The sequence below is a fragment of the Myxine glutinosa genome, chromosome 10, assembly GCF_964187855.1.
Source record: "Myxine glutinosa chromosome 10, kmMyxGlut1.1, whole genome shotgun sequence".
NCBI classification, from domain to species: domain Eukaryota; kingdom Metazoa; phylum Chordata; class Myxini; order Myxiniformes; family Myxinidae; genus Myxine; species Myxine glutinosa.
The window spans coordinates 73,547,639-73,575,138 of record NC_136270.1 but is presented as its reverse complement, the minus strand read 5'-3'; the positions used below and the strand labels follow the sequence as shown (position 1 = coordinate 73,575,138).

General features: G+C 46.4%; 2 protein-coding genes and 1 long non-coding RNA gene across 4 annotated transcripts in view; 1 reads left to right on the top strand and 2 right to left on the bottom strand.

Annotated features, from left to right (window-relative positions):
• TBC1D5 (TBC1 domain family member 5) overlaps window positions 1-11,617 on the bottom strand; it is a 124,807-nt gene extending 113,190 nt beyond the window's left edge. Inside the window, exon 1 of one of the 2 annotated variants that reach the window (XM_068126756.2) lies at window positions 11,180-11,617. The gene's annotated coding sequence lies outside the window, so the exon portion shown is untranslated. The remainder of the gene's footprint in view (window positions 1-11,179) is intronic. The other variant, XM_068126757.2, reaches the window with a different exon arrangement.
• Window positions 11,618-21,218: 9,601 nt separating this feature from the next.
• ANAPC4 (anaphase promoting complex subunit 4) overlaps window positions 21,219-27,500 on the bottom strand; it is a 98,905-nt gene continuing 92,623 nt past the window's right edge. The window contains exon 29 of the mRNA XM_068126754.2: window positions 21,219-25,265. Within this exon, the coding sequence (XP_067982855.1) occupies window positions 25,095-25,265 (171 nt within the window). The 3' untranslated portion in view covers window positions 21,219-25,094. The remainder of the gene's footprint in view (window positions 25,266-27,500) is intronic.
• Window positions 24,244-27,500, top strand: part of LOC144894056 (uncharacterized) — a 73,887-nt gene continuing 70,630 nt past the window's right edge. The window contains exon 1 of the long non-coding RNA XR_013624755.1: window positions 24,244-24,310. This is a non-coding gene — a long non-coding RNA (uncharacterized LOC144894056). The remainder of the gene's footprint in view (window positions 24,311-27,500) is intronic.

The window sequence follows — 27,500 nt, the reverse complement described above, 5'->3', positions numbered from 1 at the left end:
GGTTGAATGTTGAATGCAGTGTTGAACAGGTGGGTCTTTAGTGATGTTTTGAATGTGGTGAGTGAGGAGGAGTCTCTGATGGTGTGAGGTAGTGAGTTCCAGAGGGTGGGAGCAGCGATGGAGAAGGCCCTGTCCCCCCAGGATCTGAATTTGGTCCGGATGGAGGGGGTCAGGAGGTTGGTACCAGCAGAGCGGAGGTTGCGGGTGGGAGTGTGTCTGGAGAGGAGGTCAGCCAGGTAGGATGGGGCCAGGTTATGGAGGGCTTTGTATGTCAAGAGGAGGATTTTGTACTGGATTCTCTGGGGGATGGGGAGCCAGTGAAGCTTGTAAAGGACGGGGGTGATGTGGTCACGGGTCCGGGAATGGGTGAGTAGACGGGCAGCGGAGTTCTGAATGTATTGGAGTTTATTGGTGATTTTTGAGGGTGAACCATAGAGGAGGCTATTGCAGTAGTCCAGACGGGAGGTGATGAAGGCGTGGATGAGGGTTTCTGCAGCCGTGGAGGAGAGGGATGAGCGGAGACGGGCAATGTTTTTCAGGTGAAAGAAGGCTGACTTTGTGATCTGTTTAGTGTATTTGTCGAAGGAAAGGGTTTGGTCAAAGATGACGCCAAGATTCCGGATGTGAGGGGAGGTGGATACTGGGATACCGTCGATGTTGAGGGCAAAGTTATGGGTGGATTTTGTGAGCGTTTTTGGGCCAATGATGATTATTTCAGATTTATCACAGTTAAGCTTGAGGAAGTTGATTTGAAGCCAGGATTTTATTTCAGTGATGCAGTTTGTCAGGATAGAGTGGGTGTCGGTGGAGACGGACTTGGTGGAGATGAAAAGCTGGATGTCATCGGCGAAGCAGTGGAATTGGAGACCATGACGGCGGATTAAGTGACCGAGCGGGGACAGGTAAAGGATGAAGAGGAGGGGGCCAAGAACTGAACCTTGGGGGACACCTTGGGGGAGGGGAGCAGTGGGGGATTTGCAGTTATTGATGGAGATGAACTGGCATCTGTCAGAGAGGTATGATTTAATCCAAGAGAGGGCAGTGCCGGTAACGTTAAAGGTGGATTCAAGTCGGGTGAGGAGGATAGTGTGATCGATGGTGTCAAAGGCAGCGCTGAGGTCGAGGAGGACGAGAATGTTGAGGTTGCCAGCGTCAGAGGAGAGGAGAAGGTCGTTGGTGATTTTGAGGAGAGCAGTTTCAGTACTGTGGTTGGACCGGAATCCGGATTGGAATGTTTCATACAGGTTATTGGCAGAGAGATGATGTTTGAGTTGAGTGGCTACAGCGCGTTCCAAAACTTTTGACAGAAAGGGTAGGTTGGAGATGGGTCTGAAGTTGTTTAGGGTGTCAGGGTTTAGACCAGGTTTTTTTAGAATGGGGGTAACAGCAGCAATTTTGAGGGAAGGTGGGACGATGCCTGTAGACAGGGAGGAGTTTATTGTTGCAATGATAAGTGGAGAGAGAGCAGGGAGGGAGGCTTTGACAAAGCTGGAGGGGATGGGGTCAAGAGTGCAGGTGGCAGTTTTCATTCCTATGAGGAGTTCAGAGAGGTCAGTAGGGGAGATTGGGGAGAACCGAGACAGGGGATGGCAGGACAAGGGGGGGCAGGTGGTTGGAGGGGGAGCGGGTGCGGCGGTGGTCAAGCTGTTGTAGATGTTGTCAATTTTGCGTTGGAAGAAAGAGAGGAAGGAGATGCAGTTGTCTACTGTGAATGACTGGGTGGTGGTGTTCAGTGGGCGGAGGAGTTTGTTTATTGTCGAGAAGAGTGCTTTTGGGTTTCTGGAGCCAGAGTGGATAATTTGAGAGTAGTAGGCAGAGCGGGCGTGGGAGAGGGCATCTTTGTAGTGTTGTAGGTGGTCCTTGTAGGCTTGGGAGTGAACTGTGAGACCCGTTTTATTGCGGAGTCTTTCAAGTTCGCGAGCACGAGTTTTCATCAGGTGGAGTTCAGGGGTAAACCAGGGAGCAGAATGGGTGAAAGAAACTGTTTTGGTTTTTACAGGCGCAAGCTGGTCAAGGCAGGAGGAGAGAGTGTGGTTGTAGTAGTCAGTGAGGTCGGAAGGGGTGTGGAGGTCAATGAAGGGAGAAGTGGACATTTTTTCAGAGAGGGTGGATGAGAATGAGGTAGGTGAAAGAGCGTTTAGCTTACGGAAGTTGATTGTGCGATAATGCCTTGGTGTTGGGGCGGGGATGTTGATGGTCAGAGTGATGGCTAAGTGGTCAGAGAGGGTGAGGTCGGAGCCATAGAGATGGTGCAAATTTAATCCAGTGGAGCAGACAAGATCCAAAATGTGACCACGGATATGGGTAGGAAAGTCGACATGTTGAGTGAGGTTAAAGCAGGTGAGTAAATCAGTGAAGTCAGTGGTTATTGTGGAGTCAGTGGAGTCCATGTGGATATTGAAATCACCAAGGAGGAGGATTGAGGGGGAGAGGGAACATAGCTGGGTCAGAAAGTAGGAGAAGTCAGACAGGAATGATGGGTGTGGTTTGGGAGGGCGGTAGACGACAGCCATGACTGACTGCGTGCGACCAGAGAGTTTTAAAGCCAGGTGTTCAAATGATGGAGCAGATGAGATGGAGATGAGGTTGGTCTTGATGTCTTGACGGTGGATAACGGCAATTCCACCACCTCGGCCCTCCGAGCGTGGTTTATTGACGTAGGAATATCCATTGGGTGTGGTGAGGTTAAGTGTGTAGTAGTCCAGAGGTTGTTGCCAGGTTTCGGTGAGACAGAGAAAGTCCAGTTTGTTATCCAGGATGTATTCGTTCAGGATGAGGCATTTGTTGTTGAGGGACCGGGTGTTGAACAGGGTGAGCTTGATGTTGTTTTGAACAGCAGGGATGAATTCAGGTGATTTAGCCAGGGTTCGTAGGCAGGAGGTGCGATCGTGTGCGTTGCTGTGACCAGGTGCGCTGGGACGAAGAGTGAGAGTGCGCTGAGCCGACCAGAGGACGGGGATGGAGTGACCTGATTGCAAATAAACAAACTTACGACCGGAGCCACGGTGAATGTACCTGGGTCGTCGGAGGAGTCCATTTGATTTGATGGCAGAGATGCATGATGGGGTGGAGCGGGTATTGAGCAGAAGAAGCCTTGCGGCGGAGTACCTCAGAGCCATGCCAGGCAGGAGCGAAGGGACGAGTACGAGGCCAAGGTCGAGGAGGCAAAGCGGCAAACGCAGCGGCAAACGACTGCAGCCGCTAATCAAGACCACTGCGGCAAACAGCCACCGCCGCAAACAACGGGAGCGGGCCTGAGGAAACAGTGGAGGAGCCGGGCAGGCGAAGCCAGGAGCAGAGCCGGGACCGAGCAGAGGGCAGACCCAACGGTCAAAAATCCGCCACGACCACCAGAAAAGCAAACTATGTACAATGGCCCAGTCGGAGAAGCGGCGAACAAGTAACGCCAGCGTCCTCTCCAGACCGGACCGGAAGCGGAAATCCTCTCATTGGTTTATAGTGGATACTGATTGTAATGGTAGGCGTGACATCCAATAAGCGACACGCCCAATTCTTGGGCTCGATATTTTGCACTCCTAATGGTTATCCTTTCTGGTCGGATCCAGCTTGGACTAGACTATTAAGTACATATGTACACCTGATATAGGCTGCACATTAATCAAAACAAAACACTGAAACAAAAAAAAGCCGACTTGGAGGTACATGTAAGCAAAGTATGTCATTTGTTTTTGAAAAAATGAGGATGCCCCCAAAAGTCTCTGGTACTGCATATTGATATCGCTTTATATATTACAATACTCCTGGTCTAAAAAAAACCTCCCAGTCCCACTTGGGATGAGGGGAATTTGTAGCCACACAATCATGAAACTTATAACCACTACATGATATAATTGACCTCAGTCATCAACTTTTAAAGAAAATAATTTAAAATAATTGAGTGTACAAGTACTTTGGTCATTCAGTAGTGAGCATGGGGGATTTCTGTTGAACAAAAGTATATTATAATGTTCAGTGTGCAATGTGCAAATCCTTACTTTCTCAGTAATCTAGACATCTGCAATGTTCTTATTTACTTGTCTATTTAGTACATGGGCAAACACAACGTTTTGAGCAGACAAGATTGGCATTGCCACATTTGCATGTGGTACAGTCTCCTTTGCAACCACATTTGATTAGTTCTCTGCATGCTCTGGAAACCTCTGGCATTGATATCCAAACTGGTACCCATACATCTGACACCTTGGTCCATGCAAATGTCTGTGGAGAAGGAACCACTTGCTGTGTCTGTGTGCTGGTTGTCCAGATTCCGGCTTGGTACAATGCCCGCCGGGCATGTTGAAGAAGAGCATCCTGTGTGGGTGGTATTCTGTCCATTGATCGATTCTTCTGGCAGAAGAGTTCCTGTCTTGCTTCATTGACGGAGCTCAAGGGACTTGTTCTATCATACAAGATGATGATTAGTCTCTCGATCTTCTGGAAGTGATCAGCGTCTGTATAAAGAAGCTCAAAGGGGTGACGAGCCAGATACACAAATGTTTCTGTGATGTCTTCATAGGCTTGCCAAGCCTGCCAGGCTGACTTCTTGCCCTTACCTTGGAAGGCTGATGTGGTATCACATCCAGAAAGGGCATGAAATACTGGTAGAGCTTGTGATCTTGTTTCCCCAAGTCTGTCACATATGGCATTGATACTGTAAAATCTGTAATTCTTACCCATTCCAAAGGCAACCCAGATGTCTACCAATGGCTGAGTGACCATGAGATCATAAAATGTACCAATAAGTATGACTACAACGTCTGTGTCAAGAGTGCGCACTTTAATAGTCTTCATATCTTGCTCTAGTGCATGCACGATGTGCACTATATGACCCTCGTATCTGCTTCCTCATGGTTGCAGTTCAGCATGGCGTTGATGGTGCCTGTGGATACTACAGATTCACCTGATGTGATGTACACGGATTTGCCTGATGGAAAGATAAACTCGGCAACCTTGGACGTCAGAAAGGCAAATAGCTCCTGTTTGTTTTTTGGATCACGGAGGAAGTCCATCCAATTGCCTGGAAGCTTGGTTTGGCCGGACACTTTTCTGCGCACACCCTTTCCTCTCTTTTCCCGGGTTGATTCCTTCAAACTGTCTGGAATGTATGTGTCCCACACAACATCCAACCTTGTGGCATTCTGTAGCTGCTTCACCAGGTAGGGGATGAACACCTTGTCTGCATACTCAATGAACGTGCTGACTGCAGTAGTCGGCAGACAGTGCACAATGACAGCACCATCCAGTACAATGCAGTCATAGGTTGAAGGTGGCTCAGGCTGCTCGGGCTGCTCAATACATTTCAGTAGATCGGACTTTGTGTTTGGTAAATGCAGCTTACCAAAGTCTGAGAGAGAAGGTGGAAAGGGTTGTATCTCATGGGCAAAGAATTCCTTCAGGTCACCCTCGTGACTTTGCATGGCAATGTACAACTGGCCAAAAAGTGCCACATTGTTCTGGAGCACTTTGATCTTCTTCCCCTGCTTTGTCGGGGCCTTGGGTTTAGGTCTCTTGAAGAGAGCCAGTGAGTTCTTCTTGATTGGGTCATGTATAGAGCAGCTGCGATCTTCAAGTACACTCTTGACATACTCCTGATACTGCTTTATGCCTGTGTCTTCCAATGTGCGTAGTGCGGATACTACAGACTCATCCATGCAATTGCGACTGTCGAGTGTCACTAGCTCTTCAAAATCATCAAGGAAGGGGTTTCCCATTCTGTTGAAGGTTTCAGAAAGATTGTTTACTTCCTTCTGAAATGTTTTTTGTGATGCAAGGCCCTGTTCATGGTTCCGAAAATCTGGGTCATCATTGGGAAAGTATTCTTCCTCAAACTGTGTTTGCAATCTGGCCAACTCGGGACCTGTTAACATCCAGCGTCTAAATGCGACAGGGTTTCCTGTGAGTCCAATACAACCACCAGAGCCTTTGACTTTCGCGTTCTCCTGTTCATGAGCTTGGTCAAATGGGATAGTAGAGAATATTTTGCTGGTCAAAAGAAAACTTTCCACCAATACATGTGCTTAGCAGTATAGTAAAGACAGCCTGTAGTCACAATGTCGCCCTCTAAATTAGGTATATAACTACGGATACCCACAAGGGTCACATTAAGGTTAGGATAAAAGCATAATTAAAACATTCACATTATTTCCATGTTCAAACCCTTGTCTCAAGAACGCACTATCTTGAGAAAAAATAGTTTAGATCACTTTTAACTTCAATTAGTTTGGATGTTGCAGTCAATATTATGTAGTTTGATTTCTTTGATCTTTAGACCTACGGGAAATAAACAACCATGTTGTCCATATGTGGTAGGTTATTTGTGTATCTTTAAAAAAAATAGGGCTTCAATAAAAATATTCTGGTATAATATAATCATACTTTGGTACAATTTAGCCATCGTATGACCGCTAAAAACCAAGGAAATTGCTATTTCAGCATAAATGGCGGCCATTTTGGATTTTTATGTTTTACTTTAATATTTCAGGAGGGTGACCGAACATGTTGAGGACATGGTTCTGATATTTAAGTAATATTTTGATACAATTTGGCTTTCCTCTAACAACTACAACCCAAGAAAATTGGTATTTTATCATGAACGGCAGCCATCTTGGATTTGTTTGTGTTACCATGGTTACGTACATATTTCGAGAGGGCTCCTCGGCTAAAATCAACTGATATACCCTAAGGAAGCCTCACACCAAAAATGGCGCTTTTGTCCGCCCGGTAACGGTAATCTTGAAAATTGACCCCAAGCCACCCCGCTAAATGGACTACATGCTTTCGCTGCTCGGCGAGCACTCTCCGGCATTCCTGTTCCGGGAGCTGTTCCTCCGTCAGCTGCCTAGCCCGGTACGCCTCGCCCTAGCGAGCACGACGATCACGGATCCCCGCGCCCTCGCCAGGGAAGCCGACAAGATCTCCGCGGCAGGCCAACGCATTGCAGCAGCGACCTGGGGCCCACCGCCGTCCGACGCAACGCCCATGGCGCCCGAGCACCCGGCACGGTCGACGACCGAACGGCCGACGCAATTGGCGGCCGCACCGCCGAGCCGACCACCTCCAGCACGACGACCGAAGCCTCCACCTGACCAAGCGTGGTGTTACTATCATGCCAGGTTCGGACAGAAGGCCCGGACATGCCGACCCCTGTGCACCTTCGGCAGGCCGGGAAACGGCCGGGCCGGCGTTCATTACCAGCCATGAGCGCCGGCCACACGGGCAACTTACTTTTCATCACGGACAAAGCGTCCGGACGGCGCTTCCTGTGCGACACCGGCGCCCAACTGAGCGTCATACCCGCCTCCGATCAGGACAGGCAGTCCGCGGTTTGCGACCCCTCCTTGGTTGCGGCCAACGGATCGGCCATCCGCACCTGTGGTCCGGGCAACGTCACCCTCTGCTTCGGCGGCCAACGCTTTACTTGGACGTTTGTAACCGCAAACTTGCCCATGGCTCTGCTAGGCGCCGACTTCCTCTGCGCACACGGACTGCAGGTGGACGTCCAACGGCGTCGCCTCACTAACGCCGAGACCTTCAGCTCCCTGGTATGCACATTGAGCAGCTCCGCTCCGACCGAGCTGGCATGCGCCCTTCCGGCGGCGAACGGGTTTGCTCGCCTGCTCACGGAGTTCCCGGCCCTCACGCGGCCGACGTTTTCGGCCGTCGCAGTACGACATGGGATCGAGCACCACATACCAACCACGGGCCCGCCGGTCTACGCCAGAGCCCGCCGCCTCGACCCAGCCAAGCTCACCGTGGCCAAAGCCGAGTTCGACGCTTTGGAACACCTCGGCATCGTGCGGTGCTCCGATAGCGCGTGGGCTTCGCCACTACACATCGTCCCAAAACCAGGGGGCGGCTGGCGCCCATGTGGCGACTACCGCCGCCTTAACGACGCTACCACCCCCGACAGGTATCCGATCCCGCACATCCAAGACTTCTCCGCCCGTCTGGCAGGACGGGTCATTTTTTCAAAAATCGATCTCATACGGGGATATCACCAGGTACCTGTCAGGGCGGCCGACGTCCCTAAAACGGCCATCATCACGCCGTTCGGCTTATTCGAATTCCTACGGATGCCGTTTGGCCTCAAGAACGCGGCTCAGGCGTTCCAGCGCTTGATGGACGGCGTGCTGCGTGACCTGCCGTTCCTCTTCGTTTACCTGGACGACATCCTCGTCGCCAGCACGTCCCGGGCCGAGCACCTCCTCCACCTCCGAACACTGTTCGGGCGCCTCAGCGAGCACGGACTCATCGTCAACCCGGCCAAATGCCACTTCGGCACGACGGCCGTTGATTTTTTGGGCCACCACATCACCAAGAACGGGGCCGTGCCGCTGCCAACCAAGGTCGAGGCCATCACCACGTTTCCGTGTCCCCGCTCCATAAAGGCCCTGCAGGAATTCCTGGGAATGGTGAATTTCTATCACCGCTTCGTGCCCCGCGCTGCTCAACTCATGCGGCCCCTCTACGAAGCCCTCTGGGACAAGCCGGCCAAGCACGACATCGTCTGGTCCGCAGCAATGGACGCGGCCTTCTAAAGCTCAAAGCGGGCCCTCGCCGACGCAACACTGCTCGCTCACCCGGTGCTCAACGCTCCCATCTCCCTCACCACGGATGCCTCCGACTACGCGGTGGGCGCCGTACATGAGCAATGGGTGAACGGGGTTTGGCAGCCACTCGCTTTTTTTCAGCCGGCAGCTCCGGCCGAACGAGCTCAAATATAGCACGTTTGACCGTGAGCTCCTCGGTCTACACCTGGCCGTTCGCCATTTCCGCCACCTCCTGGAGGGCCGACCCTTCACAGCGTTCATCGACCACAAGCCGTTGGTTTACGCAATGGCCAAGGTCACGGAGCCGTGGTCGGCCCGCCAACAGCGCCACCTCTCCGCCGTGTCGGAGTTTACCACGGACATCCGGCAAGTCGCCGGCAAAAACAACGCCGTGGCCGACTGTCTTTCTTGGGCCAGCGCGAACGCGGTCCACCTCGGCGTGGACTTCGCACTTATGGCGGCGGACCAAACCACCGACACCACGGTGCAAGCCCTCCGGGCGGCGGACACGGGCCTCCGCCTGGCCGACATCCCCTTCGCGGACACTGTCCTGCTCTGCGACGTCTCCCAAGGCCAGCCTCGCCCCATCGTGCCCGTTACCTGGCAACGCCGCATCTTCGCCTTCCTCCACGGCCTTTCCCACCCGAGCCGGAAAGCTTCCCAGAAGCTGGTGTCAGCGCGATTCGTCTGGCACGGCCTTCGACGGGACGTCCGCGATTGGACCAGCACCTGCACAGCCTGCCAACAGGCCAAGGTCCACCGACACACCCAGGCCCCGCTGGCACCTTTCACCGTGCCCGAACGACGTTTCGACCACGTCAACGTGGATCTGGTGGGCCCCCTCCCCCCATCACGGGGGTTCACACACCTGCTCACCATGGTGGACAGGACCACCAGGTGGCCGGAGGCCGTTCCCCTCGTCTCCACCACCACCGCCGACGTGGTGCAGGCTTTCATCGCCACCTGGGTCGCCCGCTTCGGCGCACCGGCGGACATCTCGTCGGACCGCGGCCCGCAGTTCACCTCCGAGCTGTGGGGCACGGTCGCCCGCAACCTGGGGGTCAAGCTCCACCGTACTACGGCCTACCACCCCCAAGCCAACGGGTTGTGCGAGCGATTCCACCGCTCCATGAAGGCCGCGCTCATGGCCGGCCTTCAAGACGGCGGTTGGGCCGACCGGCTGCCGTGGGTCCTTTTGGGCCTCCGCACGGCCCCCAAGGAGGACCTCCGGGCATCCACCGCCGAGCTTGTCTACGGCCAGGCGCTACGCGTCCCGGGCGAATTCGTGCCCGACGCTACCAGTCCCTGGTCCGCAGCTCGCCAGCGCTCGGACCTCCAGGAGGCCGCCCGACGGTTTGCCCCCGTGCCAACATCCCACCACGGTGACCCCCAGTCCTAAGTCCCCCCAGCGCTTCGCACAGCGGAGTACGTTTTTGTGCGTCATGACGCACATCGGGGGCCACTCCGGCCGCCGTACAACGGGCCCTTCCGGGTCCTGCGACGGGATGACAAGTCGTTCGTCATCGACATCAGCGGCAGGTCGGACCGGATTGCGGTGGACCGCCTCAAGCCGGCGCACGTGGACATCGACCAACCGCCACGGTTGGCCCTTCCACCGCGGCGAGGCTGCCCCCCGTCCACCACCACACTGGACCCTCCCCCCCCCCCCCCACGACCCGCGAGGGGTCGCTTCGGCCGGGTCATGAGGACCCCCCTCAAATTGACCCTGCCGGTGCAAGTCGATTCTGGGGGGACGTGTGTAGCAGCTACCGCTGGGTTTACACAATCGCCTTGCACCTACCAAGGACGCGGAGCGATCACCATGCCAGGCCGCGGCCAGGACACCCAGCCACACCCCCTCTCGCCTTTCCCGGGCAAACGCTCCGGGATAATGTGTGTATATATATTGCTGCCCGATAAATGGGCTTTTCAGAGTACCCGAGTTGTTTTGTGACAATAAAGAAACTTGGACGAATTCCAGCTTTTTGTCGCGTCCATTCTTCCGACTACGTGGGAGCACAGCTCCTTCAATACCGTGTTAAATCATGATTGTATTGAGATATTATCAAACCAGCTCATTGTCATCTGTTCACGTCTGGATTTGGGAGTAGAGCAGCTCCGTATCGAGTCAATTTTAAAATCATTATTTTGTTGAGGAAATTATGAAACCTCCTACCTACCTTACAACATTTGCTGGGACCTCAAAACGCTCCACAGAAGGTTTGGTGGGCCTAGCTCCAAAACTGAGGGAGTAGTTTCAGGACGGGTGGACAGATGGGGGCCGGACAGACAGACTCCTGTTTTATAATATATATATATATATATATATATATATATATATATATATACATACATATCTCAAAAGGAGACCGTGATTAAACCAAAAAAAATGCCAATAACATTCATAAAAATCTGAAATAATTCACCAATTACACTTACAGTATATACTGTACATGGTTGGAACAAATTCAAGGCACAAGACAAAGCCACAAGATGAGACATTTACTGCACACCTTGATATGTAAAGAGTTAATTTTTGCAAATACGGTTAATTCCCTTTAGTTTGAGACAGATCTGAAACACAAATTCATGAAATACCCAGAAAACAAAATCCCATCCAGTGTACGTACTTGGGAAGACGTGTAGCCAGCCAGACGTCACGTGAGCGTCGTGACGTCACGCGGTTTAAAGTACACGTGTCGGGAACGGCAGGCGAGTTATCACCGAGTCAGGTCAGCAGGTACTCTTACGGACGTCGAGATACACCACTCTACATTTCAGGTTCCGCCATGACGCTACCCAATACCTGCGGTTGTGCAGTGCTCTCACTCGGCCCCGAATGTGTTTCACTTCCTGCTGTTTTCACTCGTTTTCTGCTCGATTCTTTCGCCTTCCCTTTCACGAAATCCTTATCTCACTCATTCTATATATACTCATTCCCTTCACCTCTATGTCAATCCTCTCCGATTTTAACGAACACGCACTTCCAGCAGCTCAAGAGAAGCACATCAAGCTTCCAAACAAATTGTCTTCTTCTTCTTCTTCTTTATGCATAATTATATTTCGCTGGTACACGCCTCGCTCCTCCCATAACGTTCCTCCTCTCTAGAGTCCCTGTATATAGAGAGTTGTGTCAACTCAAATTTGGACGCCATTTTGTGTCTAAGTGTGTCGGATTAGATATACATGTACATTCGCGATATGGGGTGATATATTATTAACCTGCTAACAAAAACAATTACTGCACATATTTAGTCTTATTATTACATACAGGTGATATTTGTTTTGTCAAAAACTCAGCTATTGCCGTGAAAAAGAGCTGTGTGGTGATATTAAAAGTGGTATGGCAATGCATATTACAAGCCAACACTGCATATAAGAGCTAACATTATAAGTAAGACAAACCAATGCTGTCGTTCTCTGAATTTTAATAACTTTTAGAAAGGAGTGTGGGCATATCCAATATTTTTTAAAGGTTGCCGAGAGCAATTCCGGTGTAGGACTTCCAGCCGACATATAGTCTAACACACTTAAAACAAATTCTGTACGTGGTATTGCCATATTTCTATAGTGTACAACTTTAGTTTTATCGACATTTATATTCAATTTCCATTGTAATGATTTAACAAGCTGCAAGTCAGCTTCTGTCTCTGACATAAGGAAAACGTCATCGGCATCTAGTAAGATTGAAACGTTCATTTATTACTACACCCTTGCCCAGAACTCTGATGGATATTGCCTGATCGATTAATATGTTTCATAGCTGGCGACTTAATTAACACTTAATTTTCGACTGCGCCAAGCCGTAATTAAACAGAGAAAAAACTTTTAAAAATACCTGCAGTGTGCACGGTTCGTCTAGTGAGCTAGTCGAACAGATATGGAAAAGCACAGATACGACGTCGTATTCACCATAACTTGTTTAATTTCACCAGGAACACGATGAGGCCAACACAGTAAACATTCAGTACAAAACTTGGTTCATACATTCAGTACAGAACATGATTCATACATTCAGACCGTAAGAAAACTCTGCCCGTAATACAACACTCTGACCAGACCAACCCTTCATCCCACTACGTTCACTCCTCACAAGTGAGACTCATCACTACTCCGTTCACTCCTCACAAGTGAGACTCATCACTACTCTGTTCACTACTCTCATATTGTATGTTTTGGGAACGATAGCTGTCACCAGGTTAAATATATAGGGATTGTCCAATGTGCAAAATCTTCCATCACTACAATTTGGCCATAAATCCCGGGGTGGGAAATATTTGAGCAAATATGCCACAAGACGCATGAGCACTGTACAAAGCAAACAATAACTCGTCAAATTTTGGACGTATGGATGGCTGCACAACCCACAAAAAAATTGAGCAGGTCCCCCCCTAAAATTGCTTTTATGATTGCCGATTAGGCTAAAGATTTTAAACCAAAAAAATAACTTGCCTCGGAATAAGTTTTGAATGGACGGACAGACAACTGAAAACAAAACGGACCATGGGTTTCCCACCCCTATAAAATCAAAATTAATTCCCTCTGAAAAAGTACAGTGACATTGCCCGCAGACTACCCAACCGCAGACCAGGCAATGTCACTGTACCGGGACATTTCATCAATCAATGACAATATGCGGTCCGCTAGGACTACCCGAAAAAAATTGAGCAGGGTTCTTCCCACGGAAATGCATTTTTGGTCAGCTCCTTGAAGATTATAAACAAACACAAATCACTTCCCTTTAAAAGGGTTTTCAACGGACAGACAACCAAAAAAAAACCGAGCAGATAGAATTGCTTTTGAACATCGATCATCAAGTGGCGTGAGCCTACCTGGCAGAGTCTCGAGGAGTCGATCGCTTTCCAGCTCTTTCGTCTGACTTTCGCTTCCCAAATTTGTCTTCTGACTTTATCACTTGGAAATCTATACATCTTATATTTCCCAGATTGGTTTGAACAACCAAAAGCAGAACAACCAGTCATTTTGTTTGGCAATAAACAACATTCCCGTACCAAGCTGACGTTCACGCACGGTGAAGTTAGACACAAAATGGCGCCACGAAATCACGTGACCAGAAATCTCGGGTCAGCGCATGGCGCAACTCTCTTTATACAGGGACTCTACTCCTCTCCCTGCTTATATTCGTAAACTTCTTTCTCTTCAATTCGTGGAGGAGTGGTGGAGTATTGTATGACCATGCATTCTGGCCCTTCGGGGTCAGGCTGCATGTGTTTTGAATGACCATGTGCTTCAGCCTTTGGGTTGAGGTGCATGTGTATGCCAATGGGACAGTGGGACAGCCTTGATAGACGGGTGTGCCTTGGCCGTGGGGTCAAGGTGCACGTCCAAGGCTGTTCAAATGTTTGATTTTTAACCTTTTTTTTATTTAAAAAAAGGCAGGCCACGGACTGGCCTTGAAAGCATCTTCGTAAACTTCCTGTTAAAGCATTAATTATTGTTTTCGGTGAAGCTTTCGTGTTTGAGAGTACAGGTATACAGTAATCAGTATGACCTAGCTTCACTCGGAAGATGATGAGATCGTTTTGAATAAAACAACATTTGCTCATCTTCAACATATATTATTTTGAAGTTAGCTTAAATTGCAAAAACATGAACACGAAAGAATGAAAGTGTGCCACTTTCATTGTATTGTAATGTTTTGGGTGTGTTCCGTTAGCAAGCAGCTTGCTGTTGTTCGTTAAGTGACTTGTTATCGCTCGCTAAGCGGCTTGCCATCGCTCGTTAAGCGACTTTCTATCGCTCGTTAAGTGGCTTGCTATCACTCATTAAGTGACTTTCTATCGCTCGTTAAGCGGCTTGCTATCACTCGTTAAGCGGCTTGCTATCACTCGTTAAGCGGCTTGCTATCACTCGTTAAGCGGCTTGCTATCGCTCGTTCAGCGGCTTGCTATCGCTCGTTAAGCGACTTTCTACCACTCGTTAAGCGGCTTGCTATCACTCGTGAAGCGACTTGCTATCACTCGTGAAGCGGCTTGCTATCACTCGTTAAGCGGCTTCCTATCACTCGTTAAGCGGCTTGCTATCACTCGTTAAGCGGCTTGCTATCGCTTGTTAAGTGACTTGCTATCGCTCGTTAAGTGGCTTGCCATCGCTCGCTAAGCGACTTATCGCTCGCTAAGCGACTTATCGCTCGTTATGTGGCTTGCTATCGCTCATTAAGCGGCTTGCTATCGCTCGCCAAGCGACTCGCTATCACTCGTTAAGCGGCTTGCTATCACTTGTTAAGCGGCTTGCTATCGCTCGTTAAGCAGCTTGCTATCGGTCTTAAGCGGCTTGCTATTCCTCGCTAAGCGACTTGCTATCGCTCGCTAAGTGACGCTATCGCTCATTAAGCAGCTTGCCATTGCTCGTTGAGCAGCTTACCTACCGTTCACCATGTGGCTTCCTTGATTCGTGGTTGAAGCAATCCAAAAGGTCTGAAGGTATAAATGGTATGGTCCAATAGTATGTCGTTAATAAATGTAGTAACGGTGCAGCTGGCGTGTTCAAACAGTAGGTAATTAAGAGACATAAGTACGTCGTGTAACGTCTCCCACAGACAGACAGACATTAACGCCTTTTTATTGTATACATTGTGTCTTGTGAGTATACATAGCAGGGGTAAGCCCCTCATCGGTTGTGGTATTGTTTTGTTTTTTTCATATACAGGGTCAAGGTGTGTGGAAGAACGAGAACACTGAATGGAGCAGGGTGTAACGGGCCAGAAGGAATGATGGAGGAGGGATGGGGGACACTAACATAGAGTTGAGGGAGAAAATAGAGGGAGACTTGGACAAATAATTGGTGTGGAGATGAAAGAGGGGCAGGAAAGGATATATGGGGTGGACAGGATGGATACAGAAAGAATCTCACAGGAAGGAAAATCTGGAAAGGAGGAACACTTGAGGTGTGGGGTGGGGTGGAGGGGAGGGTTAACAAGGGTAGAAAACATCATGGTTTCGGATTTGTGATTATCTGAGATTGTGCTGAACAGCTATTGAAGACCTGGAGGTAAGAATGAGATTGAGGAGAATGTGGAAGTTGATTCCACAAGCGAGCAAAAAAGAGAGATCGTGAGAGCTTCCAATGATCTTGAAGGTCTTGGTTTCCACAGCATCAAGCTAAGCAAGAGGAGGCAGGGGAGCCAGCCCAGAGAGGAGAGCAGTACTCCAAGTTGCGGATGAAAGCCTTGTACGTGGATAGGAGTTCAGGTGTGCCAAGAAAGGACTTTGTAGGACGAAGGCTTTGGAGGCCAACTTTGAAATGTGGTTTTCTCAATAAAGATAATGGCCGATGGTGAGACCCAGAAGTTTGAATGACTGAACTTCCTCAAGAAGATTAAGAAAGTAGATATGGGGGCGAGGGGGTTGGTTGCCAGACCACGAGAGTTGGCTACCAAGAATAGGTTGGTCTTCTTTCAGAGAGACATAGTGAGAGCGTGAGATTTCTCAGTATTGAAAGCCATGCTCCAAGTATTTGACCAACTTGTGATTTTGTCCAGGTCTGAAGAGAGGGAAGAGGCTGCTGCCTGTCTACCTGAAGGATGGGGATGTCACGGCAGAGGGTGGAGTTATCAGCAAATAGATAAAGGGGATTTTCCAGATAATCAGAGATCATTGATGAAGATCAGGAATATAATCCACAGTTGCTTCTTCCACCTGAATCAAAGTTAAGTTTTCCAAACCGGATCCGTCGTGTTTTTCTGATGTATTTTATTCTGTTTGCTGTTTGTATTTTCATCGAAGGTTTTCCGTGATAAATCGTGATTGTTGTCGATATTTGTTGAATTCGGTTTTTTTTGTGCAGCCTTGGGCCTTCTCGGATAGCCAGGGCTTAATCGTCCCGGTTTCGAGGTCGTTTTGTCGTCCTGTTTCTCTCTTTTCCTTTTCCAGAAATGTTGTCCTTTCTGTTTTTTCAACGTTACCCTGCTGCCCCTCACTTCAAAAAAAAAAACAATTTCAGTCACCATCTTATTCTGCATTATACCTGTACTTCCAAGGATATCTCTCCTTTTCATCCATCATTTTCTCATTATCTTCATCGCAGAAAACACCTCTTCCTTTAAAAGTTTTTGAAAACATTTTAAAATGCTTCAATTCCATTATCTCTCTGGCATGAGCATGCTCCGTGTTCTTCTTCATCACGATTATTCTTCCTCTTCTTCACTAGGCATATGCAGTATTGCAAACCTGTCTGACAGAAGTGTCTGGTCTATCTCCCATTCTCCGGTTCCGACAGCACAACCTTTCTCCGCGCCGTAAACGACAATTCCTTTCACCCATCCCATGATCTTCATCTGCGAATATTAAATATGGGTATCTTGAGAAGTCCAACTTGCAGAGGTTGTCTGCACACAACAATCAAATTCGCTTCACGACATCTTACGTCAAAACACTCCACGTCAGTTCCCTCCCTCACGTCCCCTACATGCCTGCTCCATTCCAACCTCAATCCTCCAACGTTCTCCTCTTCAGCAATCAGCATCCCTCCACTTCATGTCCCCCCTTTTCTGCATTCTCCCTCACACCACCCTCCTAACTCGTCCTCTCCAGCCTTGACAGGAAGATGAGATTAAAGGATTCCATTGAGAGCCACGTTGGCTGCGAGAGTCGAGGAAGTCAGTAAGCCATGGGTGGAGTCGGCCTTGGATACCGGTGCTACTCTGAAGCTCTCCAGTACCTGCGGTTGTGCAGTGCCTCTCAATCCATGGCCCAGTATCACTTCCTGATGTTTTTCAGTCCTTTTTCTCTTTTCAATCCTCTCTTTCCTTTCACGACATCCTTATCTCACTCATTCTTTACCTCTTTCCTTCACGACTACTTCAATCTTCTCCTGTTTTACTAACAGGCAGTGCCTTTCATCGAGATACTGATAAATCCTAAACTTTTGAATCAGACTACGGCAGCCATTTTTGCAAACACAATGAAGCATCTCTCTTCATCACTTGCTCTTCTTGCTGAACGAATAGGCGAGCTACTAGCGTTGATTCATGACTGCTCACCTGCTTCGTTGTGGGTTCGTGGCTCCTTCGTCACCCAACAAGAGCCAAGTCCTCACACGGTCCTCGTTTCCCTTCCCTGTCCATGCTTGAGTCTGGTGTCAGGCACCTTGGATTTCTTTAGTTCCCTTGTAAATAATTATGTATTGTGAATCCATGTTCCCCTTTCCCCTCCCCGTATGCCACTGTTGTACCCCTCCATCGAGTTTTACTCTTACCCTGGTATTTAAGGGGAATAAACCCCGATATATCAGAGCCAAGGATCTCGTGTGCTGCGGTTTCTGCGCGTGCGTAGCCACCATGGATTGACGCAGTCCAAGGGAGTAACAGCCAGCTCGGTCCATTCGTCCAGTTGTCGTCGATGAAGGATGAGACCGAGATGGAAACACCAACACCAGGTGTACCAGGGCATATCCCGGGTCACATGAGTGGTGAGAAAAAGTTTTTGAACCTTTTATAAAACTTTCTGTATTTCTGTGTTAATTTGACCTAAAATGTGATCAGATCTTCATCTAAGTCCTAATAATAGGGCAATTCCACGACGTTACGGAGTGACACTTTGAAACATTTTTGTGAACTTTGATTGCTCTAGCACAGCGATAAAGCCACTATAGTAAGGGCATTTTATGAGATATTTCACAAATCTGTTAACTAAATTGTTACCAAAAACTTTCTTCACCAATATGTTTGTAAAGGTGTGTAATAACATGTGTTAAAATGTTGAAGTTCAACTCCCGTGGGAAACCCAGAAAAAAAGCTGTTGAATTCGGGTACCGAAAAATTATTTTCGAGAATTTTTATTTTTTTTAATCGGCCCTTAAGTAACTTATGAGGGGTCAAATAAGGGTTTTTCATGATTCTGAGTTGATTGTTAACATTTATATTTTCACTTTTACATTTACACACAAAGTAGCTTTTATTTCACATACATATATAATACTCAAGAGTTATTTCTCATTCACAATGTCAGAAGTTTCAACAGTCATTGTCTATGTCTTCTTCAGACTCAACAACATCATGACTGCAGTTTCTGCATGTAATGCCATTACAGACTCCACAGGCCGAGATGCACGTGGCCCCATTCTTCTTGCTGCTGCATCGCCGGTTGCTGCAATCTCCATGACAATTACAGCTCGTGAACTGCAATAGCTCCTCAGGAGCCGTGGGGTCCAGTGTTGGAACTGGCTCATACCCATGCACACCTATTGTCCATCCATAGTCACTGGGGTTCAGAGACATGCTCTGTAGAAGGATCCAGTCCCGGGTCTGCAGGTAGGCACGGAGTGAATGTTGTGCAGCTGCACCCTCTGTTGGAGGTAGAGTCTCTGGTTTCATCACCCACCCCGCTGCCCAGAGTGTGTCACCTGGAGTGAGGAGTGGCTGATCATGAGCCAGGGAGGAGGAAAGCTCAGCGAGGGGGAGAAACATGATCGCGTTCGTTCTTATCTGTTTCCTGTTCGTAAATGGAATAATCTTTACTTCAGTTCCTCTCAGGATCTTAGCTTTGTCGAGTGCCTTCAACTTCACCCGGGGGAAAGCTGCTGTTGTCTGTGGATCTGGCAAAGGTGGTGCCGGAGAGGTGACTTCGATCCAACCCATTGAGTGAAAGGGAATGTTTCCGTGAATAGAGACAATGTTTAAATCTATATTGTCTCCAACAAACTGAGTGACTGCATTGTTTGTTTCCCCAACCTCCATAAAGACCACCTGATCATTACTTGACAATTCACTTTCACTGGCTGGCACTTTGGCTGTCATCACTGATTGATCCTCAAGCGCAGCATCAACCGCAACCTCATCATTGATCTGTTCATTGGTTTCCTCCACAATGGTGTCAAGAGTGCCAGAAGTATCTGGAACATCATCTCCACTCCTACTATTAAGGAAGCAGTATTTGTAGTTTTGTGTCTCCGTGTAAGACTCAGTGTATCCCAGCCGGTGGAACTTGTTGAGCATCCATTTTGACCCAAATCTATGATCAAGTTGTATGGCAAGCCCCATTTGGTGTGGCAATACTCCAGACCGAGGTCGACAGGCCTTAATAAAATTCTGCCCCCAAACGGCAACTCTTTCGTCTGTCTTGACAATCGGTCTCAAGAACATCTGAAGGCTTGCAGGAACAAGTGTCAGCTGACTATCGATGTCAGTCATACTGTGTGTGGTGGGGTATGACTTTGGACCTAAATCAATCAAGGCAATATCATTGGATATGAACTTGAGTGCCGTCTTTATGATCTGAGTCTTCTCATCTCCATGGTCAAGATTAGCATGATGCTCTCGCAGAATATTGTCGGTGCCATCTTTGAGACAGAGTACATCTGCCCTTCTTTCCTGTGTTGTGAAATACAAGGTGTCTTCGTATTTCTCTAGAAGTTTTATCTTTAGCCAATGCTTTGAATAAGAAAGGCTCTTCTCTGGTGACTGATCAAACTCCTGCAGCTTTTCATGGACTTGGTCCATGTTCATTACCCCATGCTCTAATTCTGAGTCTAACCATTCGCAGAATTCAATAAAAACTGCCTCTCGCTCCTCATCAATACTCCTCTGTCCTCTCTTCCTTTTTCCTTCCTCATCAGTCTTGGACAAACTGTCACCTCTCGCAAACATAAGTTTGCATCGCAAATGGTACAGTGTTTCTTCTGCTACCAAGTCGTTGATCCCTTCCAGGCGTCCAGTGACTTCAGTGCCCCAGTCATCCCCGCGACTCCGTGCTGTCTTCAGCAAGCTTGCCTTCAGTGTATCTGCAGTCAAATTATCTGGCACTCTGTATTTCTTTCTAGCTTGTGCTGGATTATTTTTGTAGAGCTGGGCTGGTTGGTTGTAAAGAATGCATACTTATACAGGAGGTCAACTGACTGTGATCTTCTAGAACTGCAGCCAGTTGATGAACTGAACTCACAAGTAGTGCGTCTTCTCTTCAACTTTGATGACTCTTTCTCTGCCTTTGATGCTTGAGCTGACTTCTTGGTGGTTGCAACAAAGTTGTTGTACAGATCATTTTTACACTTCTGGTGGTACCTCAGTTTTCCTTCCTTTTGAGCCTCCTTCATACGTTCCACAACAGTAACATTTTCGACAGTTTCTGCTTGTTTCAATAAAGTTGAGTATCCCTTTGGAGTTGCCTGTATGAGCCTTTCAGCTGGTGTATCCGAGCGTGCACAGATGAAGCAATTGAGCACAGGTGGAGTAACGTCTTCATCCATATTGCTCGACTCCATGTCCTGCAAAGTAGAAAATGAGATATATTTAGAAATTATTTTTCCACAAAGGAGTGTCTGTGGTGAAATATAAATGTTAACAATCAACTTAGAATCATGAAAAACCCTTATTTGACCCCTCATAAGTTACTTAAGGGCCGATTTAAAAAAATAAAAATTCTCGAAAATAATTTTTCGGTACCCGAATTCAACAGCTTTTTTTCTGGGTTTCCCACGGGAGTTGACCTTCAACATTTTAACACATGTTATTACACACCTTTACAAACATATTGGTGAAGAAATTTTTTGGTAACAATTTAGTTAACAGATTTTCATATGTTTCCCTTACTACTAGTACCTACTCTCTATATATCATATTGTAAAGGAAGAGTTGCACTTTACAGAGATATTAATGGAGTTCCTGTAAGTTGGACCATTGTCAAGTAATTAACATTCAAAAACTGTGTTACAGAGTTACACTGTCTTTTGTCATTTATTAAACAATAACAACATTTATTGAAAACTCTGCTCTCACAATAGTTATAAAATTGTAATGAAATACTGGGAAGATACACTAATAGTTGTACCTTCAGTACAGGGGTTTCAAAATTCCAGACATGACCTAATTACTCTGAAATAATTACAATAGTCCTGTTACGGAGTGACGAAAAATCCCGTTACGGAGTGACGAGTCAATTTTGAGATTTCTCCCAAAGCAACAAATCATTTCTAGATTACGCCAGACTTTCATTCTGAACCCAGCTGACTTGTGCTGGCGTTTCAACATCTAACACTTGAGAAAATAATAAAAATAAAAATCTGAACTGAGAAAATATACAATAAACATATACAAAAGTCAAGAAATAGACTAAAGAAATTGAGAACAATTTACGAGTGGATGACCAGAAACAAAACAAAGTTTGGAATTAATCAATTGGCCACATCACAAAACTTCACATTAGTCAGGGCCCTTAGGGATATTTTGGTTCAAATTCTTCCAAAAGCATCAAATTTGGCGTAGATGTTGCCCATGCCATACTCTTTCGATTTTTGACGGGCGCCAAGGGCGGTATGATCCGGGGACCATACCGGTCCATCCCGCCATGTCACCTGACCTATGACGTCATAATTAGGATATGCATCCAATCACATGGCGTACTATAAGTGGTCAAAGTTCAAAATGAATCGATCGAAAAATGAAATCAGGAATCCATTTTTAAGGTTTTCATAAAATCCAATATGGCCGCCAGGTCACATGACCTATGACGTCATATTTATGACATGTATACAATCATGTATACATGAACCCGGATCATGATCGCACAAAAATTAAACACAAGGATATGGCATACAGTTCATAAAACATCAAAATCCGTACCTTGGTAATTAGACTGATGAACTGCATATGCCTGAAAATTAGGAAATAGACATGTAAATATTTCCTCTAATTGTCAAAAATGAGGTCAGAGTTCGATTACCCAACCCAGAAACATAAAATGATGAACCTCGCGTAAATCTTGACAAAAAACAAAAACCGACATGTTTGACTCAAAAATGACCTTTAAGATGACCTTGAGGGTTGACCCTGACCTCGAATCATCAAAATAACATCATAATTGGATTCCTCGACCTCGAAAACCCCTGAAAAGTGGTATCATACATGATTCCAACCCTTTTGGTCATTTAACTGATTTTCCTCTAATCCGGGTGGCGGCCATTTAGTATTTCGCCAATATGGGCCCCCCCCGGGGGGGGGCGCCCGTCTTGGCGCCCGTCAAAAATCGAAAGAGTATGGCATGGGCAACATCTGGGCCAAATTTGGTGCTTTTGGAGGAATTTGAACCAAACGGCCCCAAAATATCCCTAAGGGCCCTGACTACATGACTGCCCTGTAAAAGGTTCCCTTTCCCAAAGGACATTCAGCAAATACATTTAATGATTGCGATGGTCGAGGGATGGCTGAAGAAGGAATCTGACGACTTGGTTGGAATCAATCCAGGATTTATCTTCCACCTCTGGGAATGTATATGCCAAGTCAGATAGGCCCGTTTTTCGCAAAAATGATACTTCCAAACAACCATCATCTACTATCTGAGTCACCTGGCCAACAAACAACTTCTTAGATTTTTTTGTGACATACTGCACAGTCACAAAGTCACCAGGGTGCACTTGGGGTTGACTGCCTGACCTGGGGCGCTCAGCAGGTGCTGGACTAGCAGTATTTTGACATTCCAAGGATACATGCGATCCTTGATACATGGCACTCGGGGTGAAGACTCACCAATTCAAATTGTTCCGCTGTTGAGTACATAGAGGCGCTCGCAACATATTTCCTCACAGGTTTCACACAGTGTGTTTGGTGTGTATTCGGAAGCGACTTCACTAACTGCCAGCGCTCGTCCAATTGCGACTGGCACTTCTGAATGTCTCCTGCTGTGATGAATAAAACTTCGATCTTTTTGCACTGTGCCGCTGCTACGCGGAAGAAGGATTCTTCTCGACATGGATGTAAACCGATTTCAAAACCGCTCAAGATGACCACGCGTAAACTTGAAACTTGTCATACGGAAGTAAAATCTGGCACGCAATGAATTCTGGGACAGCTACTCTGCCGCCACCTTTTTTCAGGCTGAGTTATCAATTGTTTGACAGAATGAGTCACTCCGTAACGTTACGGAGTGACAAGTTTTCTTTTTAATTTATTTTTGGTAGATAAAAAAAAAAAAATTATACTGTACAATGATTGGGTGGTATAAGTTCTTAATGACCCTAGATTTATTTGGTTTTTCATCCACCAGTTAAAGAGAAAAGTAAACAAATGTCAAATTTTCGTTATGGAGTGACACGTCACGAAGTGACATCTGACTCCTAATTTGAGTGTTAATTAAGCATAGAAGGACAACTCATATTTTTTTCAATTGGTTTTGAAATAATCTTCATACAGGTATCTTCTGATGGATAGCATTTGTTGACTTCATACCAATGAATTGAGAGACTAATGAATTAATAGTTCTTTGCATTATCGAGAGCCAATTTTACTGCGCTTTTCAGTAGAATGACTTCATTAATTGCAACGAGTGATGTAAGCCAACAGAGCAAGCGAACTCAGTGATCTTGATATTATCTGAAAGTACATGTTTTCAGCTTTCATTTGGTACATAACATGAACTTTTTCAGTCAAACTTAAAATTTGACCTCTGCGGACCGTTTCTCATGGAATTGCCCAATAGATAAAGAGAACCTGATTCAACAAATAGCACATAAAACATCTTCTTCATTTATTTATTTATTGGTTCATGAGTCGTGGTTTCTTGCTGGGGTGAAGGTGGATGCGTCAGGACCAGGGAAGGCTCCGTTCACTCTGAGAGACTCGCGAGTGGATATGATGACCGATGGCGGTGTGTAACCATGCACACAGTTTGGAATGCGTTTGGAACGTGATTGCTGTGTCTGGGAGCTGTGAGAACGAGATTGAAAGACCGGGAAGGAGAGCTGGAGTGAACTGAGGACCAGCCCGAGGCAGAGCGGCTGATCCTGAAAGAGCTCCTGGGTGCGGTCGCTCCTGGGTATGGTCCAGATCCTGACAGACTTTCTCAAACCTTTCTCTCCCTTGTTCTCCTTGGATGCAAGAGCAATCAACCAAAGTGCCAACAAATCTTTTCAGGGCCTATCTGACATTTATGCACCTCACTCTTCCACTTAACATCCTCACACTTCACCCTCTGCACCTCTCCACACACCCACATCACACACCCTGTTCAGTCACACATGAACCAGCCGATTCACTAGTGGGTAAGAACAGGTCACTTTCTGTCTATCCTGTTGCTCGTCTTTTTTCCCAGAATGAGAGGGGTGCTTGTTGTTGTTTTTTTTTGTTTTGTTTTTTTTAATGGGGCTTATGTGTATTAAATGGTGGTTAATTTATCTTTCCATAAAATAGTTAGATGAATGTTTGTTGATTTTTCTTTACTACGTTTTCGAAGGACCATGAACCAGTGCACTCGACTATATGAACTCGTGTAAACAAGTAGACATGACTGCATGTCTCAGTAGGGTCTGTTTAAGTACAAGGTTTCATGAACCAATGTACAGTACTGTCAAATAAGAGGACTGTACTGTACAAGCACACAGATCATAAACCAACGCAAGAAAGCTCACATAAAATGTGCACGTCCCTTGAACACACGACTCACATTTCTGAATGGACATACGTGTACTCATCCAACTGATAATAATTCAGAAACAGAAATATAGCAATTAATTTATATTAGTTTACTCGTACAACCTTTTCCTTCTCATATTTCAAAAAACCTTGCACAGCTGACAGTGAAGAATCTACTTCATCTTGTTTTACAGTTTGCTGTCACTCTCGATTTCAGGATGGGGAATGTTAAAATCCAGCTGAGCTGGTATCATGTCCATAGTGCTATCAGTTCCATCTGCAGTCTCATCCAACTCTCCCAATTCTTCTTCTTCTGCATCCATCTCGTACAATCTTACATGTTGCCTGCTATTGCTCATCTGCAAAATATATCAGGACAAATTAAATGACAAATAACAATTCTAACAGTTTAATAATTAATAATCATAATATCAAAGTCTAAGGACTTTTTACTGGGTCAACAGTAATGACGGCCAAGTGTTTTTGAACACATTTTTGTAATTGTAATTTTTGAACACATGCCACGTTGGCTGCGTGCCAACGACGGGAGAGATAACACCAGTTTGTGTCATATATTTTTCACTGTAATCACAATTAACAATCTTCTTCTTTACAGACACAACACTTAATGAGTTCAATGATCGAAATCTTGCAGGCGGTGTAGAGTGTGGTGCATATACAGTCACGTGAAAAAGTAAGTACACCCCATGTAATGTTTTGACTTTTTCAACATATTTCAACATACAGCTATTTGATCCTCATTTCAACAATATTGATAGATAAAGGTGATGTAATATAACAAATATCATGAAACATTTACATTTTGTAGTCCATTGTATAATTTAAATAAACATAAATGCAAATTTCGCATGTGGAAAAAGTAAGTACACCCTTGGCTCTAATAGGTGGTATTGTCCCCTTTGGCAGAAACAACCTCAAGTAGGCGTTTCTTATAACTGTCTAACAGTCTCTGACATCGACTGGGAGAAATTTTTGCCCACTCCTCCATGCAGAATTCTTTCAGCTGTGCGATGTTTGAGGGGTTTCTTGCATGCACAGCTCGTTTCAAATCCCCCCACAACATCTCGATGGGATTTAGATCCGGGCATTGACTTGGCCATTCCAGAACACTCCATTTCTTTCTTTTCAGCCATTCGTTGGTGGATTTACTGGTATGTTTAGGGTCATTGTCATGTTACAAGGTCCTCCTTCGGTTGAGCTTCAACTTTTCGACAGATAGCTTCACATTATCCTCAAGCACCCTCTGCTACAATGAAGAATTCATAGTGGATTCTATGATGGTGAGCTGCCCAGGCCCTGATGCAGCAAAGCTGCCTCAAACCATAATATTTCCACCACCATGCTTTACAGTTGGTATCAGGTTCTTGTGGTCAAATGCTGTCTTTGCTTTTCGCCAAACATGTCTTCAGGTACTGTGGCCAAATAGCTCTACCATTGACTCATCTGTCCAGAGTACATTGTTCCAGAAGTGCTGATCTTTGCCTAGGTGTTCATTGGCAAACTTTAGTCTTGCCCTGATGTTCTTTCGAGGACAGCAAAGGTTTCCTCCTGGCACACCTCCCATGTAGATCAAATGTGTGCAGCCTCTTTCTAATGGTAGACTCGTGCACTTTGACATCAACAGTGGCAAGAGCTACCTGTAGGTCCCATGATGACATTCTGGGGTTCTTAGAGACTATTTTCAGCATCTTGCGGTCTGCTCTCGGGCTGAACTTGCTGCGGCGGCCTGGCCTGAACAAGTTGGCAGTTGTTTGGAATCTTCTCCACTTGTAGATGATCTTCCGGACCGTCGAATGATTGATTTCAAATTGTTTGAAGATCTTTTTAAATCCCTTCCCAGACTCGTAGGCATCTATAACCTTCTTTCTGAAGGCCTCAGAGAGCTCTTTTGATCGAGGCATGGTGATGCCGCACACTTCAACAACAAAGAGCAATCCAAACTAAATGTCTGAGGTTTAAATAAGACAGATTCCTCCAAGATCCTCTCCAACGATGTTCTAATCATTTGCACCTGAGCTGGTGCACCTGATTCTAATTTGAGGTATTTGAAGTAGTGATAAATGTGGGGGTGTACTTACTTTTTCCACATGCGAAATTTGCATTTATGTTTATTAAATTGTACAATGGACTGCAAAATGTAAATGTTTCATGATATTTATTATATTATATCACCTTTATCTATCAATATTGTTGAAATGAAGATCAAATAGCTGTATGTTGAAATATGTTGAAAAAGTCAAAACTTTACACGGGGTGTACTTACTTTTTCACGTGACTGTATATATAATACTGAGGAAATACTGAGGTACGGGCTTATTTTAGCTGAGGATAATGACTGTACCTGAGTTGCTGTGTTGTCATGATTTACACCAATCATAATACAAACAATTACTTTGCACAAATGTATTTGTTGTGTTTGTGATATTACATTTTTATAGGCAATTTAGGTTGAAGATTTAGGTTGAATGTTTTTTTTTCAAGAAAGAACCCCTCTGCACATACATAGGGGAGGGGGAGGTGCAGACTGGAAGTTTGGGACGATTACACCTCACCACCACGTAATTCAAAACACC